The following is a 16246-nucleotide window of genomic DNA, read 5'->3' on the forward strand; positions in this document are numbered from 1 at the left end:
AAGAAAGGACAAACACCATCTAGTTAAAAGTGAATGGCCCTTACGCATCTAAAAGTAGGTGAAAACCAAATGATTGGAATTTAGTATATCTCGTCATCCTCTCCTATGGATCGAATTTAGAGCTACACGAATGTATAACGATAATATAACAAGAAATAGAAAGCAATCACGTGAAACACAAAAAGAACAAGTATGCATCAATAGTTAGTGTTAAGATTAAGATTTTACTCTAGCCTTATTATACGATATACTCGTACTCTTGACTCAGATAATATGTTTTAAGTACGTTTGTTTGAAAGAAAAAAGTGTACCGTTACCGAGCTGACCAAGTCACCATCTCCGTTCACCGCAAAAAGAAAAAGGAGAAAAGCGGTTCGGTCATTTGGGCGGGAAGCGACGGTAATTGCCACCAGGATCACCGGTAACGTGACCGGACACAAACCAGCGGTTACTTTGAAGTTTGTAATTTGGCTACTGGTCGCGCTTGCGCCACAGTGCGCGCCGCTGGTGCCCGGCACGTGGCGTGCACGTGACGCTGATCAGAGTTAATGCCGGGCTCGTCGCCGTGGCCTATCAGCAGCATCTACTCGTACTCCGTATGTCTCCGCTACGCTGCTGTCCTAATGATGCCTCAAGTGGTGGGCGCCCACCAGCCAGTCGGTCCAACCGAGCGATCCAAAATTCCAAATCCAGGTCGCGGCCCGAGTTGATGGACCGGGTCCGTCCGTGGCCAAGTGGCCCATCCACGGCTTTAAAAGATTCTCCCCCCGCCTGTGACGACAAATCCGGGAGCATGGCCAGATGAAAAATTACTCCTGGCTGTGTTGTGGGCTGGGAAGCACTCAGCAGATGCACCAGAGGTAGGGTCCAGAAAGTTTTTAAGTGCTGCAGATCTGGCTGTTATCTGCAGCTGTAAGCCTGTAACCCCGTGCAAGAGGAATAGAGGAATCATGTTGCTACTAGAAAAATTGACAGTACATGCAAAGCATCATGTGAAGAGAAATGGAACATCAGATCAGGTAGCTCCATCTGGAGGATCACACAATGGCTCTGAAATTCATGCCGTGTCTGTTTTATTCCCATTCGCAAGCTCGCTTCCAAAGTCGGGATGAATTGAAAGACATAATCTTCAATCATGAAAAGTTCGGGACCGCTCCATCTTTGTACGATGAGTAATAAATCGTATGTGTTTCTCTTTGATCCTGCAAGGGGCAGTAGCCGAGTTATTTTATCATCTTCGGTAGATGTCTAAATGAACTGTTTGGTCCATTTTGCCAAAGAGCCATAGAGAACCTAGTCCAAGTGACTTCACATATTTGAGGGCAGGAGGAATAGGCACCTTTTGTAGGAGAGTATGTGCCTGCTTCACGGGGCTCTGGCTCAGGTGCAGCGCTAATCATCCAGAGAGATTCCCTGCAGGATCAATTTGAGTGAAGGACGATAAGGATGGTCAGCATGATGGGGTAAAAACAAATCAGTAACAGTTTTGTTGGAAGAAGCTAGTCGCCTGCCAAATACAAAGCACCAACTGAAACTTGCTATTTAAAGAAACTGCAAATGACAGGGGCGGCCCTCGTAGGAAAACTAAGAGCAAAATGCTGACACTGACCTGTGGAGGATTGAACTTTGCACCCAGATTGCTCAGTTTAGCATGAGCCTCAGCGTAGTCTTTAAAGAATGCGTCTTGGTCCGCTGCATATTTCTCCGCATAGACCTGTATGTGTTGTGGATTCTCAGACAGTAAGTTCAATGATTATTTCATAGGATACCAACATCATACAGATGAGCATCAGAGATCACCTTGAACGCAGGGTCCTCAAATAAAGCAGCATCTGTAGGTAGGACCAGAAGATCCTGATCTCTTTTCTCTTTAATCTCCTGAAATATTGCTACCAGATCAGATATGATAAGCTCAGATTAAATTTTGCAGTATGTAATATGTGGCTAAAGACGCATACCTTGAAGTAACTGTTATCAAATTTCAGCCACTCAGCTGTCCATGACTGCCCACCAGGTGCACCAGGACCATTTTTCTGCAAGAGTTGGACATGGTAGATGAATTCAAGATTGGTCCAGCGAAATTTATCCACATGCACAATGCAGCACGTTCGACTTCATATGTCCAGGTAATACCAATGGTTTTGAGAGGATTTTATATATAATCTAAGTGAGAAATTATATCCTTTGAATAGAATAGAAGAGTAAGATGGAAAAAAAAATACCAAGAGACAATACATGGCGCGCATAGCTTAGTCAGTACATAGAAACGGAACAAAAAAGATTTAGATCCTTTAAATAACAGTCAGATAAAAAAGGCCAAGAGACAATACCTGACGCGCATAGCTTAGTCAATACATAAATATCCAACAAAAGCATTACAGAGAGTTTGAGGACAAATCTAAGAGCTGTGCAGGCACAATATACCAAAGCACACAATATACCAAAGTTATAAAATACAATGCAATCATAAATCAGACCAGAGTCGATGGAACAAATCATGCTCAAAATAGAATTCCTGGAGAAAAGATAACTGATGTTCCTGCTTTGCACCTCACACAAAGAAGATAAGGACATACGGTATATTTTGTCTCTGGTTTTCCCCAGCCACTCCGTTCAGGCCTGGACCTTCCAAGTGTATGTGCTCCAGACAAGACAACAATGTCCTACACAGGATTCAAATTCCAAACAGTTCAACAAAGTCAAGAAGTACATACTGAAAGGGCTACGTGTCGTCATCTGCACACCTTGTCATCAAGGCCCATTCTGTAGAATACCTCCCTCAAGTGGTCAGCAGGTGAACTTGGGCCAGCATCTGTAAAGCACAAGATAAAGGGGAATGGAAGAGGCATCAGAATAATGGAATTGGGTAACATGCAGGTGCATCTATTCCCATCTGCACAAGAACAGTTTTGATATCAATGCAGCAATGGAGGTATACACTTTATTTCTGGAAATGAAAAATACACTTATTTGATATTCTCAGCAGATAAGAGAAATCTAGATAAGTATCCTTTGTATCTTAACTCTTTCCTACAAACAAAGAAGGGTCATTGGTACTAGACGCAGAACAATGCAAAGTCCAGTGACGAGATCTACTAACCAGGAAGCTTCCCCTCAGGTGGGCACTGCTCAGGTCCTGTAACATCAACCCGTCCATATTTCATTGGAATCTTTGGACCACCAGCTTCCTGGAGTGAGATTGACTAGGATTAACATGGCAGTAATATATTAAAAGTAAAATAGCTAGATACTTCACTGAGGAAAAGGTCAGACCTCAATTGCTGTAGCACTTGCCAACTGAAATAAATCTGCATAAGTGATGCCCGGGTACTTGCCCTCAATTGGTTGGATAAGCTTTAGAGCATTTATCAGGCCTTTGAGAAATTCAATAAAAAACCTTTAGTCACCCATAGTACACTTTAGAAAAATAAAGCAATGATACTGGGGGCAGTCTAGTAAAAGTACCAGCATTGGCTCCATGTTTCAGTTCAACATCAAATCTTAAGCTTCCGTTAGCTCCACCTCGTTGTGGCCACTCCTCAATATTCTTGTCATATGTACCAGAATCATGCCATCCCAGACGGACCTTCCCAATCAAACAAATAACAATCAACCATCTTGCATAAATAAAAGAAGCCCAAAGGTAACCCGATTCCATACTCATTTGTCTTAAAAAAGATACTGGACCACAGAAAATTGCATTGCATTTGGTAGACAAATAGAAATATGCACAATTTCATGCAACAACGCTTAACTAGACAAACAACAATCCTGCGATACCTTCAACCTCTAAAACATAAGACAAAAAATCACGTGACCATGCAAAGGTAAAATACATGAGAAAGCAGCATAACTAACAAACAGAATCCGACATGATCCTGAAGCGTATATTGGATAATGCCTTCATGTACATAGCATTTATTCATTACTACATCATAAAGTTTGAATTGAAAAATTATTTTTGGATTACTTAATACCATCTCATGAGTAATCAAACTTCTCTGGCATGCCATTCAATTTTTTTTACATTCATACTGGTTGACTTTATCTTACATAATTTGTACCATTTTATAACAAACAAACTACTCATGTCAAACTTACTTTTACCTGCCTATATGGGCTAATCTTCGTGCATCATAAAAAGACACATATTAAGCTCAGTGACAGGGGTCAACTCCAGCATATGCTCATTTGTGTCAAGTGGCAGTGTAGCGTCAATGACTTGTTGCAAACACTAAGTAAATCTCTAAGCATAATCAAGAAATAACACCTATACGTGAGAAATAGACCCATGTTCTAGTAGCAGTGACCGATAACATTTTTTTCTGGATCCACCCCTGCTCAACAGTGAATACTGGATTACTGGGTAATAGGCACACAAAGCAACAAATGACCACTTCCGGGTGCCTGCTCAGTGCTCAGTGCTCACACACCATATGCTGCAGAGGCACATATGAATGGATCGGACACCACTAACAAAGTTAGCACGAGATCACAGCTACTACGTTCTCCAACATTTATTAGTGATAGGATCATAAGTCAATGCCTCACATCTTCTAATGTTGCAATGCGATGTCACATCCCAAATCTCGCACTATACGTAACGATGGTGACCCAAACCACCCAATGGAGTGTCTCAGCAAGTAAGCGCTTGACAAGGGTCACAGTACGTACGCACCAGGATGGGGTGGCAATGAGTCGTCCTGAGAAGCTCCCTGATGTCCTCGCGGGCGGCCTTCAGCTGCGCCGCGTCAGATGCCGCCGCCGCCGCCGCCGCCGCAGCCGCGCACCTCACCGCCCTCGCCTTCTGCGATCACACACGTAAACACGGGTCAGCAGCCGGTCCGCCGCACCATTTCGATCCGCGTCTCAAGCCGCCCTCGAGATCCCTGAACCCAGCAGAGGAGGGCACAGACCTGCGGGAGCCGAGAGGGCGCGGCGCGGAGGGCGACGCGCGCGCGAGCCGGCGAGGCCGACGAGTTCGAGAAGAAGGCGCGGCCGGCCCGCGCCGCGCGGCTGGCGGCCGGGGCGCCGGCGGCGGCCGAGGCGCGGAGGGTGGCGGCGGCGGTGGCGAGGCGCTCGGCCATGGCGGCTGGGTGACCAGGGGTTGGTGGATTGGTGATGGGAGCAGCGCGGCGGCCCTTGGAGCGAGGAGGAGCTGCGGACTCCGAGAAAAGCGGTCGATTCCACCACGGCGCCTCTCGCCTGGGTTTCGAGGGGTTTTGGGGGGGTTGGTGCGGGGGGCGTGCCCTGGGCTTCGGGGGCTCGGGGTCAAGGGCAACGGCGGCCGCGGGCGCGTGGGTGGTGGTCCGGAAGCGCGCCCTTTGTTTATCCCGCGGCGGCCAATGGGCGCCGGGCGCGGCGCCGGTCTCGGGACTCCGGCGGAGACTTCGCGGTGTTTGGTGGCGACTGGTGCGTCGGCGCGCGGGGGCTGGGGCCAGGTGACCGCACGGCGACACGGGCACGGCGTGGTGTTTTCTGCTGGGTTTGGCGGGCGAGCTGGTTGCGCTTGCGGTTCAGGTCATCTGCCGCCGTGTCTGGTTTTTCCACGGCTCCTAGGAGCCGCCGAGTGACGGGGCCTACGGCTGTTCGTCCTTTTTCTTCGACGTGTCGGTTGCCATGGCTTTTGGTGATGGTGTTCTCTCTTGCGAGATTTTTGAAGAGGATGATGCGGGATGCATTGATTTGCCAATGCCAAGTTGACTTTATTTGTGGAACATATCTGATATCCAAGAGCTAAACGTGTGGCTACCTGTACTTTGAATCACTCTCATAGTTTCACTTCATAACCTTGTGAATAGTGATGTACCTTTTAGTATTTTGATAAACTTTGACCAAGATCAAAATGTTGGGTGTATCATCTACCTAATCAAAATATTGAAAATATTGTGTGTGGCACCGTATTATGTTGCCTTCCGAAGATAAAACTAAGTATTTTACGCTAAGTATCTTGCACCCCACCAAGTAACCTAGATTTCCATTTTTTTCTTAATCGCAAAAAACTTGATGCTCCCGTTCCAAATTGTAGACCGTTTTAGTTTTGATTAAATAAAAAAAATTAAATCTATCCTAAAGAAATATATAGTATTACATACTTAGAGGAGCTTAACCTATGATAAAACTCAAACAATCCACATTTTATACTGAAGGAGTATGTTTGCTTGATCATTTCTTGGGTCAAGGATCTACGTAAATCCTAACTTGCTCTTATGGCAATTGAATACTTTAACGGTTCGGTTGTGGTGCATTGTTCTGCAACTAATTAAAGAAATTGTACTCCATCCGGTTCCAACTACATTCCCAACCATATAGTTAAACATTATTGAAAGTATTACTCCTTTCCTAGTAAAAATAGAAGATTATCATAAATTCAAGAAAATGTGAGTACTCATGTTGAGTTGAGAGATCGAATTTGGATAAGTAGATTCTGCCAAAAGAATTTTTAGATCGTTTGAGAGACTGCATTTTTAGATCTTCTCGGGAGGAGACTGCATTTTGATAATTAGGAAATTGAATTGGAAGAGCAAGAAGGCCATCGCCACGGTCTGGGCTGTAGCCCAATCATCTCACAGCCCAACCCATTATTTCTAGAAGACCCACCAGTCAGTGTCAAAGCGCGATAACGAGCGGCGAGGCAGAGCCGCCACAGCGGCATAGCCCGCGACGAGATACCATGTCACTCGTCTGCCCCCGCTGCGGCCCGCCGCTAGCGCTCGCCGGCCGCCACCGCCGCCGCCCGCATTGGGCCCGAGCCGTCGCGCCCAAATGCGAGGCCTCCCCCTCCCATCCTCCCGTCCTGACCCGGAGGGCCGTGTCCGCCGCCACGCTGCTCCTCGCTACCCTCCCCTTCCCCGCCTCGTCGCCGCAACTCCCCGTCGCCTCCGCGTCCGAGGCGGCGGCGGCGGCGGCGGCGGCGGAAGCACAAGGAGAAAGTGGAGTTCCAGAGGGGCTAGAACTGGAGCGGTACACCGACCAGGAGCAGGGCTTCACCCTCCTCAAGCCGGCCTCCTGGCCCAAGGTAAGGATTACTACGACGTAAATATCGCGTAACAATGTAGTGTAGCAGCGTAGGATGCTTTGTGTACTTCGGGATTGTGAATTGCATATGTGAATTGTTGTGCTGATGATGTGTGGTTGGTGAAGGTGGAGAAGGCGGGCGCGACGGCTCTGTTTCAGCAGGAGGGGAAAGGGAGTAACAATATTGGGGTTGTCGTCAACCCTGTCCGGCTCAATTCGCTGACGGAGTTTGGGACGCCGCAGTTTGTCGCCGACAGGCTTCTGCAGGCAGAGAAGAAGAAGGTATAAATGCCTCAACAATGTTTTCCTGGCATTGCAACTACTCTGTTCAGTGCCACTTATGAATGCTTGCAGACACCACACAGTGTGACAGTTGAAGTGTCATACTTAGATGAACTGCTAACGTGCTGATCAGGATTCTTGATTGATACCTGTGATCTATGTACTTCTTTTTCCATGTTCGGTGAATCAGTGCTAGTAGCCTCCAGGCAGCTGATTGAATCTTTTCCCTGAAAACAGGAAAGCACCAAGTCTGCTGAGGTGATTTCAGCTGGAGAAAGATCAGGTCATGGTGGCTTGACAGTGTATGAAATTGAGTATGCACTGGATAGCACCAGGGGAGGGATGAAGCGGATCTTCTCAGCTGCATTTGTTGCTTCAAGGAAGCTCTATCTGCTCAATATTGCCTACTCAGACGCCAAGGAGAAGCCCTTGGACAGCCAGACTAGAACTGTTCTGGAACAAGTTCTCCATTCTTTTGATTCTGTATAGTTGATATTTTAACAATAGAGGTATGAGTTTTTTTTATTATTTTCAGAATTTTCTTTCGCTTGAAAATACAGTCCCAAGTATTTGTTTCTTGCTTTGTAAAAAGAGTCCTAATCAAATGGTCGCTGTGTTCTTGTCCAAATACTGTTGTACCATTATCAGTGACTAAGGCTATAAGTTATTTCGTTTTAGATAATGAGCTTCATTTTCCGCAAACTGGTTATGTTAGCCTCACAAGCAATACATTAAAGTGTTATAATCTTATAATTGCTAAGGTGGCATTACTGCATTTGTAATATCTTGGACAAAGTTTTTTTTTTTGTAATATCTTGGACAAAGTCCCAAAAGTTTCTCTGAAATTCAGGCGGTTCGTTAAATGCTGGTCCTTTACAACCTAGGTAAACTTAAGCAAAACTTTTGAAACAGCTATGGTTTCATTGAGCTAGGAACCGCCTAATCATAGCAGTTTCAGGATTTGATCCTATTTTCATTGAGCTAGGATTAAATTGTTTCTTATGTTGTCATCGTTATTCTGTAAATCGTTAAATCATTACTCCTATACAAGCTTTAAGCGGACACGGAAGGGTGATAGGCACTGACACACTGTTATACTAGAACACGTGCAACGGGAGGTCTAGACAGATCCTCATGTTTTTTTTCCTATATTCCTGAATCAAGGTATTATCATGTCATATATAGAAGCAAAAATCCTTTCTTCTCTCGATATCTGCTGGAAAATGTATATTCTCCTAATAACAATGGAATGCTCAGATACCAGCGCTTGAATTCTTGTGATTATTAGAATTATAAGATGTTACTGTATGAGCAGTTCATATGTTGTAATGTTTCCATCCAATGATATTGCCATATAGGGATTAGCGCCTTCGAACTATGTAGAAAAATCAAGAACAAGGCAACTTTGCATGTGCACGAAAACTTCTTTTATATGGATGGATAAACTATGAAGTATATTCTCAGACTAGAATGTTTAGCCATCACATGCTTCTCCGTGGATAGAAGAAGCGAACAATATCTCCATTAAAAGAAACGTTAGACCTTTCAAAGCGTTCTTTTGTACATTCTGAAATAGGGCTCTTTGGGACCAATTTTCTTTGGCTGTCTCCTTCACATGACCTTGCAGCAGAGAGAATAATCGCCGGAGTAGATACCTTTGATTCAGGCAACTGAGACTCTGATGGTGTCCAGTCGGCCCCACCCTGTGCAGATATGAATAGCATATGATAGTGACACAAAACTGTCCTGCTGCAGGCTGTTTGAGCTAACTTAATGTGTTAACGTTATTATTCAAGTGCTAGAAATGATACTACTTAGATGTTAATACTGTAGAGAAGGAACTGAGTGAAGTCGATCACCGTCGAGGTGAATCTAGATGCCTACTCTTCTTGATTAAAAAGCCACCTAGTTCCTCCTATGTTAGTCGGAGTTTTTCCGCCCGTGGTAGGAAGGGGGCGCTAGATTGTATGTTTGCTAGCTGTTGTCTTTAAGATTGGGAGCGGTACTCAGCAGGAATTGTATTTTTTGGATAGTGCATTCAACTCAACTGTATGTCCTAGAACTGGATTAACATATTAGGATCTTGATGACCTGGTCAGATGCTGTTACTTTTTGTTCCGGCGAGATAGTCACATGGGAATATCTTCCCAGCCGCAAAGCTGGGAGCTGGTCAAAAGAGCAAGACTTGTCCTCGCCCCTTTTCCTTTTAAGAATCTGTACTTCGCTGTCGCTTGGAGGAAGAATGGCTGATGGTGGTGTCCCCAAGTCAAGAGTCTCATCCATAAAATTGATGAAGGGCTGCATTGGCACGTGCCAAGTTGTCCCGAAATCTTGCCCTAATAATGATGATCCTTTCATGAGTTTTGCTTACTCACACCCCCATGCTTCCTCCTGTTCATTCTTGTCGGCTGCAGGCTGGAACTGAAAGTTGACCGGCAGCTGGAGGCATTTCGACATGTGGGAGTTGCGCTACGGTGGAGCAATTTCTCGCTGCTCTGCCTCTCTCCGAGTCGACAACGCGTGGGCTCGTTTCTAGGACACTGAAGGGCGTGGCGACATGAGAAATATATCTCTACATGCACTTGTGCCCGTATGACTTACCTAACCATGCATTCATCTCACGTAATATTCGTCCAACCGTTGAATTTCTCATCTACCCATGATTTCCTCACCTACCTGTGATCCATCTCACCGTTGATTTTAAGATGGACGATCTGGCTAGACCATGTGATCACAAGTATATGTGAAAAATCCATGCTCATGTCGACATGTCACATGTGAACAATTATTTTCCTTTTTTTTCTAGGAACCGAAGGTTATTTTTTTATTGATGTGAAGAGTAAGATTGATCCACAGGATGATGCGAATTCTCCCGAGATTCATCTGAACAATTATTTTCCTTTTTTTTCTAGGAACCGAAGGTTATCTTTTATTGATGTGAAGAGTGATTATTTTCTCTGTTTACGTGCGTGATTATTTTCTCTGTTTACATCGGCATGCGGACTTTTCCAAAGGCCTTCTTTGGACTTTTGTGCAGGAGCTGATGGCTACGTGTGGACTGCTACGCCTGCCGCACGAGAGGAGATGATCAGGAGAGGATAGGGAGAGAGAAGAGGTTCTTTGTGACTTGGGTTGGGCGACGTCGTCGGTCACTTCACTTGGATAGATCTTGGATCCAGTCAACGCCCGGAACGGCCGCTCCGGCTAGCTGGACCCGTCCCGTTTGAACGCGATGACAAGCAAGTGTGGATGGATGCACCACGGGCTGGCCAGCCGATCGTAGGCAGTACAGACTAGAGAGTTGCCCTCTGCAAGGAGCATGGCCTCATTAGGTAGGCCTAACAAGTTTCCTCCTCTCAGACCCTGCGTAAGCATCCTCTACTAATTAATTTCGCATGGCGCCCCCAACGACAGCAGCAGCAGCAGCAACAACAAAATACTACGTTGAAAAATGAAGCACACCGTGTGCACACGCATGCGCCCAAAATGGAAATCTAAAAAGCGGCGACGATGCTACATGGGGATAAGACAGGTAGCTAAGCTTACGAGGAAGACGGGTACCGTTCGTGGCCATACATGGAAAAGGAGAAAGAAAACCTAGCTAGTCCTTCACGTGGCGCGCATGGTCATGATAGGGTGGCCCCGGCCCTTCCAGAAGCACCCGGTGCAGGCAGGCTCGTCACCGAAAGCCTGTGACCTTTGCCCCACGGGCATGTTTGGTAGTTGTTACCTCAGCTTAGGGCCTGCTTGAGATTGTTGCAGTATGCTACAGATCGGAACATTCCACGATCTACAAACAAAGCTGTGAACATTCCTCAGATATTTTTTTGACAAATAAGAATAACATGCACGAGTACACGCAGAACAGAAGCACTTCCGCTGTGAGCGTCACGGGAGTTCTTTCTTTGGTACACTTTCGGGGTGCGCACGCCATTTTCGATGCTACTAAATTACTAGCCAGCTGTCTCGGGAGAATCCCGTCTAGTCAACCCGAGGGACTTAACAAACCCCACCGCAGGAAATATTTGCGCCCGCCGCGGCATATAACGAACGGGAAGCAAACCGCCCAAGGCGCAACGCAGCCGCGCCGCACGCCGACCTCCTCCCCCTGCTCTCACAGCCCACGAGCGCCTAGGCCTCGCTTCCTCCCTCCCCGAGCGCTTCCCAAGGCGCGCCGTCCCCCGAGGCGTCAGCAGGGACGACGACCCGTCCGAGGGCGGCGAGGGGTTGCGCGCGCTTCGTCGGTCGGGGAGGGAGGAGGCGACCCGGCGCTGGGCGGTGCGTGGGGTTCGTTCGTTCGTCCGCAGCCATGGACGGGGAGAGGGGGGAGGCGCTGGTGGTGGACTCCGGCGAGAAGCGCCTCAACGAGCTCGGGTACAAGCAGGAGCTCCGGAGGGAGATGGTGAGATGGGTTTTCACGCCTCCTTTCTCATTCGTCCTCCGCGTACGAGTTTGTTGAAATGGTGAGATGGTCCTTTGGGAGGTAGGAGTCTAGATGGCCGGGATCAGGTTTTGACGAAACCTGTCACGGATGAAAATCGCGCCGTATAAATGTTTTCGCTTCTTTTTTTTTCTAAACATAACAACATCGGTAGAAATGTGATCTCGGTTGGCTTTCGTTCGAGGCTGGATCGTAAGCTAGTTTGTTCTTGCGGTTCTCAAGGTGAGGAATGCTTGTGCTGTGTCCCCTGCAGACGCTGTTCAAGACGCTGGCCATCTCCTTCTCGACGATGACGCTCTTCACGGGGATCACGCCGCTGTACGGGACCAGCCTGCAGTACGCGGGGCCGGCCTCCCTCGTCTGGGGCTGGGTCGTTGTCTCCTTCTTCACCTGGTTCGTCGGCGTCGCCATGGCCGAGATCTGCTCCTCCTTCCCGGTACGCGCGCCCGCCCCCCTTTGCTTAACTGCTTAGCATTCGTGCGCTTTCTCCGGCTACCACTTCTTGATTCGAGATTGTTTGGTCGGTCTCCATTATTTGATTGATGCTAGCTAGTTGCGTTGTGTGGCCTGAAGCCTGATTTCCTTGTTGATAGAGATTTGGCCAGTCGTGTTCAAGTTCAAATGGTGCCGTGGAAAAATTTGTTTCCTCGGAGGGCTTCTCAAAGCGTTCAACGCCGTGCCATCGCTTGCGTGTTTTTTTATTTAAACTGTTATTACCATGTGTTAAGCAAGATTTCTCTTTTAATTCTGTGCCTGTCTCTTGTGAGTCTGTCACTACTCTGCACACTGAACCCTTTTCTTTTGATGAAAAACTTGTCTGCTTGCTGAACTCAAAACAAGACAGATAAGTGTCAGACACCAAATTATACAGCTGTGATGTGCTGCTAATTTTCTTCAGTCTGACCTCACATCCTTGAAATTTGAAATTTTGCTGTTCTGACTTCTGAGTGGCACTGCTGAAAAATAGCTTCAATGCATTATTCTATACACCTGTGCTTGTTCTTCCGGCGAAAGCTGCATGCAACTGAGTGCTGACGCGTTTTTTTTTTTCTGTTTGGAAACAGACCACTGGCTCTCTGTATTTCTGGGCTGCTCATTTGGCTGGTCCAGTCTGGGGTCCGTTGGCATCTTGGTGCTGCGCTTGGCTGGAGGCCATCGGCCTCATTGCCGGAATTGGCACGCAGGTGCGCTCCTCTGTTTATAGCTGATCTCGTCACATGCTCGAGGCTTTCTTTAAGCGATCTTCCTCTGTTCTGGCGCGCGATTTCCGTTTGATCCTTACTCTGAATCAACAGAGACAACTGCCCATTTTACTACTCATGTATATTTTCAATCACGCAGCCTGTCATGCCAACTCATAATCCGTCGTGCAATATACCAAATATAAATGTTCTATCCTGCTCTGTGATTTGCATTTGATCAGGTCTTTCAAAAAATTCCTTTTGATCTTTACTGGAAAAACAACAAAAACTATTAACTGTTTATTTACTGCTCTCATGGATTATCAATCGTACAACCTGTCTTGCCAACTCGTAAGTCATAATAAGTCGTACTTTACCAAATATAAATGTAATATTTTGCTTTGCAATTTGTATTTGATCAGGTCTTTTAAAACTTACCATTTGATCTTTATGCGGAAACAATGGGAACTTACTTTCCACTTCAGTACTCTCATGAACCGAACCAGTCACAAAACTTGTAACGCTAACTCATCTTGCCGCTCTGATGCTGCAGGCATATGCAGGCTCCCAAGTATTGCAGAGCATCATTCTACTCTGCACTGGCACCAACACGGGCGGTGGCTATCTGGCCCCGCGCTGGCTATTCCTGGTCATGTACATCGGGCTGACGCTGATCTGGGCCGTGCTCAACACCTTCGCGCTTGAAGTCATCGCCTTCCTCGACGTGATCTCCATGTGGTGGCAGGTACCAGCAGTCCCCTTCTGAGCTGCCACCGCTACATTTGAAGAGCCATTCGCACATGCTCTCGTTTCCAGCTTCAGCTGTGGTTTGATGATGCCTGCAGGTGATCGGTGGCACCGTCATCGTGGTGATGCTCCCGCTGGTGGCGAAGACCACGCAGCCGGCGTCGTACGTGTTCACCCATTTCCAGACGGCGCCGGAGGTGACCGGGATCAGCAGCGGCGCCTACGCCGTCGTCCTGTCCTTCCTGGTGAGCCAGTACTCCCTGTACGGGTACGACGCGGCGGCGCACCTGACGGAGGAGACCAAGGGCGCCGACAAGAACGGCCCCATCGCCATCCTCTCCAGCATCGGGATCATCTCCGTGTTCGGGTGGGCGTACATCCTCGCGCTCACCTTCAGCATCCAGGTACTTTGGCTGCCACACTTTGGGAAATGCGTGCAGATTGCAATGCAGCTAACCAAAATTCTCTGAAAACTGATGCATAGATGTTTGTGCTTTGGGCAGGACTTCAGCTACCTGTACAACCCCAACAACGAGACGGCCGGCACGTTCGTGCCGGCGCAGATCCTGTACGACGCGTTCCACGGGCGGTACCACAGCTCGGCGGGCGCCATCGTGCTGCTCTTCGTCATCTGGGGCTCCTTCTTCTTCGGCGGCCTCTCCATCACGACGAGCGCGGCGCGCGTGGTGTACGCGCTGTCGCGCGACCGCGGCATCCCCTTCTCGTCGGTGTGGCGCCGCATCCACCCGCGGCACAAGGTGCCGGCGAACGCGGTGTGGCTGTGCGCGGCGGTGTGCGCGCTGCTGGGCCTGCCGATACTGCGCATCAACGTGGTGTTCACGGCCATCACGTCCGTGGCCACCATCGGGTGGGTGGGCGGCTACGCCGTGCCCATCTTCGCGCGCATGGTGATGCGGGAGGAGGACTTCCGGCCGGGGCCCTTCTACCTGGGCGCCGCCAGCCGGCCCGTCTGCCTCGTCGCCTTCCTGTGGATCTGCTACACCTGCGCCGTGTTCCTGCTCCCCACCTCGTACCCGATCAGGATGGACACCTTCAACTACGCGCCCATCGCGCTCGGGGTCTGCCTCGGCCTCATCATGCTCTGGTGGGCGCTCGACGCCAGGAAGTGGTTCAAGGGCCCCGTCAGGAACATCGACGACCACAACAGCAACGGCAAGGTCTGAGCGCCGCAGGCAGCGAGCGATCGACCGGCTCCATTCTTTCTTCGTTTCTTCTTGGCCTCTTGGATGGCCGTGACCGTGTGGGTATGCGTGATGCTGGATGGATGGGGTTTAGTTTAGGTTGTGGTGGTGATAGACTTGTGTGTGGTATACAAGGAAGGATGGATGTAGGTTTGAAAAAAAAGGAACTCTGAAGCATTATGAAAACAAGGGAAATGTTGCGCAAGCACAGAGAGAGAGAAACAGAAATTAGTCAAATTAGAGGTTTCACGAAAACACCAACAACAGAACTGGTAGCATATATAGTCTCTGATACCCTCGATATTCGACTAGACGGCTAGATAGGGTGGAAGAGGATATCAACTATATACTCCCTCCATTAACATGGTACGGTCTTCTAAATAATATTTTGAATATTTATTTATCATATACTATATCACTTATGGTTATAAATTTATAATCATGGTAAAGTATATTTGATCACAAATCCAATCATATAAATTTTACATTATAAAAATAAAAAAATAATAGTCAAATTATTGGTTAAACATTGCAAACTTTGAATCTTGATATGCATGTGCGTCTTATAAAAATGGATGAAGTATATGCTAAGATACTTGCGCAAACCAAACCGAAGAGGAAGAAACACGCAAGAATGATAGAAATGGGAGGCATCAAGAAAGTGCATGAGCAAGGTCTCCACCTCTCGAACATTTGAGTGATGGGGAAGGATCATTATTAGAGCATCTCCAACCTATCTTTCAAATTTGAGCCCCCACTTCTCTATACGAGAATCTCTCATCCATATTCCACCTCTTACTTTTCTGCACACTCCAACCGATTTCTTATATACGGAACCTTCCTACTTCGCACCCATCCCTATTTTTATTCATATCTCATAACTAACAAGTTGGACGATAAGGAGGAGTCTAGGAGCAAGAGAGGACTCATTTTACTACTTGGACAATCAAATCAGATATCAATTGATATTGAAAAGAATAATTGAAAACTTGAAAAAAAAACTGCCAGTCTCTCCCTTTCTGCTCTCTGTCTACCACTTTCTACTTTTTTTCTCCTGCAAGCACCTCTCTGGTCTGTGCTCCCATCACTCCCACACGGCAGGAAGCACATGTAGGAGATGAAGATCAGGTGCGCCGGATGAGAGCTTGGATGAGAAAAGAGTCCGTTTAGGAGGTCGGTTGGAGACGATTTTTAAGCTCAAAACCCTCAAAATCAGAATAGGAGGTCAGATGAGACACAGGTTGGAAATGCTCTTAACACTTTCTCGTATGTCCCTATTTCCGTCACTCTTTCACACTCCCTTTCTTCCTCTTCGGATTTGCTCTATATGCTATGCTCTCAGTGCAGGGATGAAAATGGTCGGAAACGATCGGTTC

At 47.5% G+C, this 16246-nt stretch overlaps 3 protein-coding genes across 3 annotated transcripts; 2 read left to right on the forward strand and 1 right to left on the reverse strand.

Moving 5' to 3' along the window:
- Positions 1-861: 861 nt before the first annotated feature.
- LOC112901091 (probable L-ascorbate peroxidase 7, chloroplastic) lies at positions 862-5371 on the reverse strand. Its single transcript, XM_025969922.1, has 12 exons — positions 4917-5371; positions 4679-4807; positions 3466-3586; positions 3274-3374; positions 3101-3188; positions 2745-2812; positions 2577-2663; positions 1959-2033; positions 1801-1878; positions 1610-1714; positions 1340-1413; positions 862-1202 (listed from the first exon to the last, which is right to left on the reverse strand). Exons 1-11 carry the CDS (start codon positions 5085-5087, stop codon positions 1393-1395), a joined length of 1044 nt encoding a protein of 347 aa, XP_025825707.1. The 5' UTR covers positions 5088-5371; the 3' UTR covers positions 862-1202; positions 1340-1392.
- A 1274-nt stretch (positions 5372-6645) lies between these two features.
- LOC112901048 (psbP domain-containing protein 2, chloroplastic) lies at positions 6646-8001 on the forward strand. The gene is made up of 3 exons (XM_025969867.1): positions 6646-7018; positions 7144-7299; positions 7537-8001. Exons 1-3 carry the CDS (start codon positions 6674-6676, stop codon positions 7786-7788), a joined length of 753 nt encoding a protein of 250 aa, XP_025825652.1. The 5' UTR covers positions 6646-6673; the 3' UTR covers positions 7789-8001.
- A 3315-nt stretch (positions 8002-11316) lies between these two features.
- On the forward strand, positions 11317-15075 carry LOC112901225 (amino-acid permease BAT1 homolog). Its single transcript, XM_025970085.1, has 6 exons — positions 11317-11701; positions 11994-12176; positions 12805-12924; positions 13475-13666; positions 13767-14072; positions 14172-15075. Exons 1-6 carry the CDS (start codon positions 11609-11611, stop codon positions 14850-14852), a joined length of 1575 nt encoding a protein of 524 aa, XP_025825870.1. The 5' UTR covers positions 11317-11608; the 3' UTR covers positions 14853-15075.
- Positions 15076-16246: the final 1171 nt, after the last annotated feature.

The sequence above is a fragment of the Panicum hallii genome, chromosome 7, assembly GCF_002211085.1.
Source record: "Panicum hallii strain FIL2 chromosome 7, PHallii_v3.1, whole genome shotgun sequence".
In the NCBI taxonomy this organism is placed as follows: domain Eukaryota; kingdom Viridiplantae; phylum Streptophyta; class Magnoliopsida; order Poales; family Poaceae; genus Panicum; species Panicum hallii.

What these genes read in the sequence shown, in the direction of transcription:
- LOC112901091 (XM_025969922.1), bottom strand. Translation starts at nt 5,087, where the DNA reads ATGGCCGAGCGCCTCGCCACCGCCGCCGCCACCCTCCGCGCCTCGGCC. An exon ending in GAAACATGGAGCCAATGCTG is followed by an intron (nt 3,375 to 3,465) that starts GTACTTTTACTA and finishes AATTTCTCAAAG; the next exon opens with GCCTGATAAATGCTCTAAAG. An exon ending in GAATGGGCCTTGATGACAAG is followed by an intron (nt 2,664 to 2,744) that starts GTGTGCAGATGA and finishes AATCCTGTGTAG; the next exon opens with GACATTGTTGTCTTGTCTGG.
- LOC112901048 (XM_025969867.1), top strand. Translation starts at nt 6,674, where the DNA reads ATGTCACTCGTCTGCCCCCGCTGCGGCCCGCCGCTAGCGCTCGCCGGC. An exon ending in AGCCGGCCTCCTGGCCCAAG is followed by an intron (nt 7,019 to 7,143) that starts GTAAGGATTACT and finishes TGGTTGGTGAAG; the next exon opens with GTGGAGAAGGCGGGCGCGAC. An exon ending in TGCAGGCAGAGAAGAAGAAG is followed by an intron (nt 7,300 to 7,536) that starts GTATAAATGCCT and finishes CCCTGAAAACAG; the next exon opens with GAAAGCACCAAGTCTGCTGA.
- LOC112901225 (XM_025970085.1), top strand. Translation starts at nt 11,609, where the DNA reads ATGGACGGGGAGAGGGGGGAGGCGCTGGTGGTGGACTCCGGCGAGAAG. An exon ending in AGGAGCTCCGGAGGGAGATG is followed by an intron (nt 11,702 to 11,993) that starts GTGAGATGGGTT and finishes TGTCCCCTGCAG; the next exon opens with ACGCTGTTCAAGACGCTGGC. An exon ending in CGCTCACCTTCAGCATCCAG is followed by an intron (nt 14,073 to 14,171) that starts GTACTTTGGCTG and finishes TGCTTTGGGCAG; the next exon opens with GACTTCAGCTACCTGTACAA.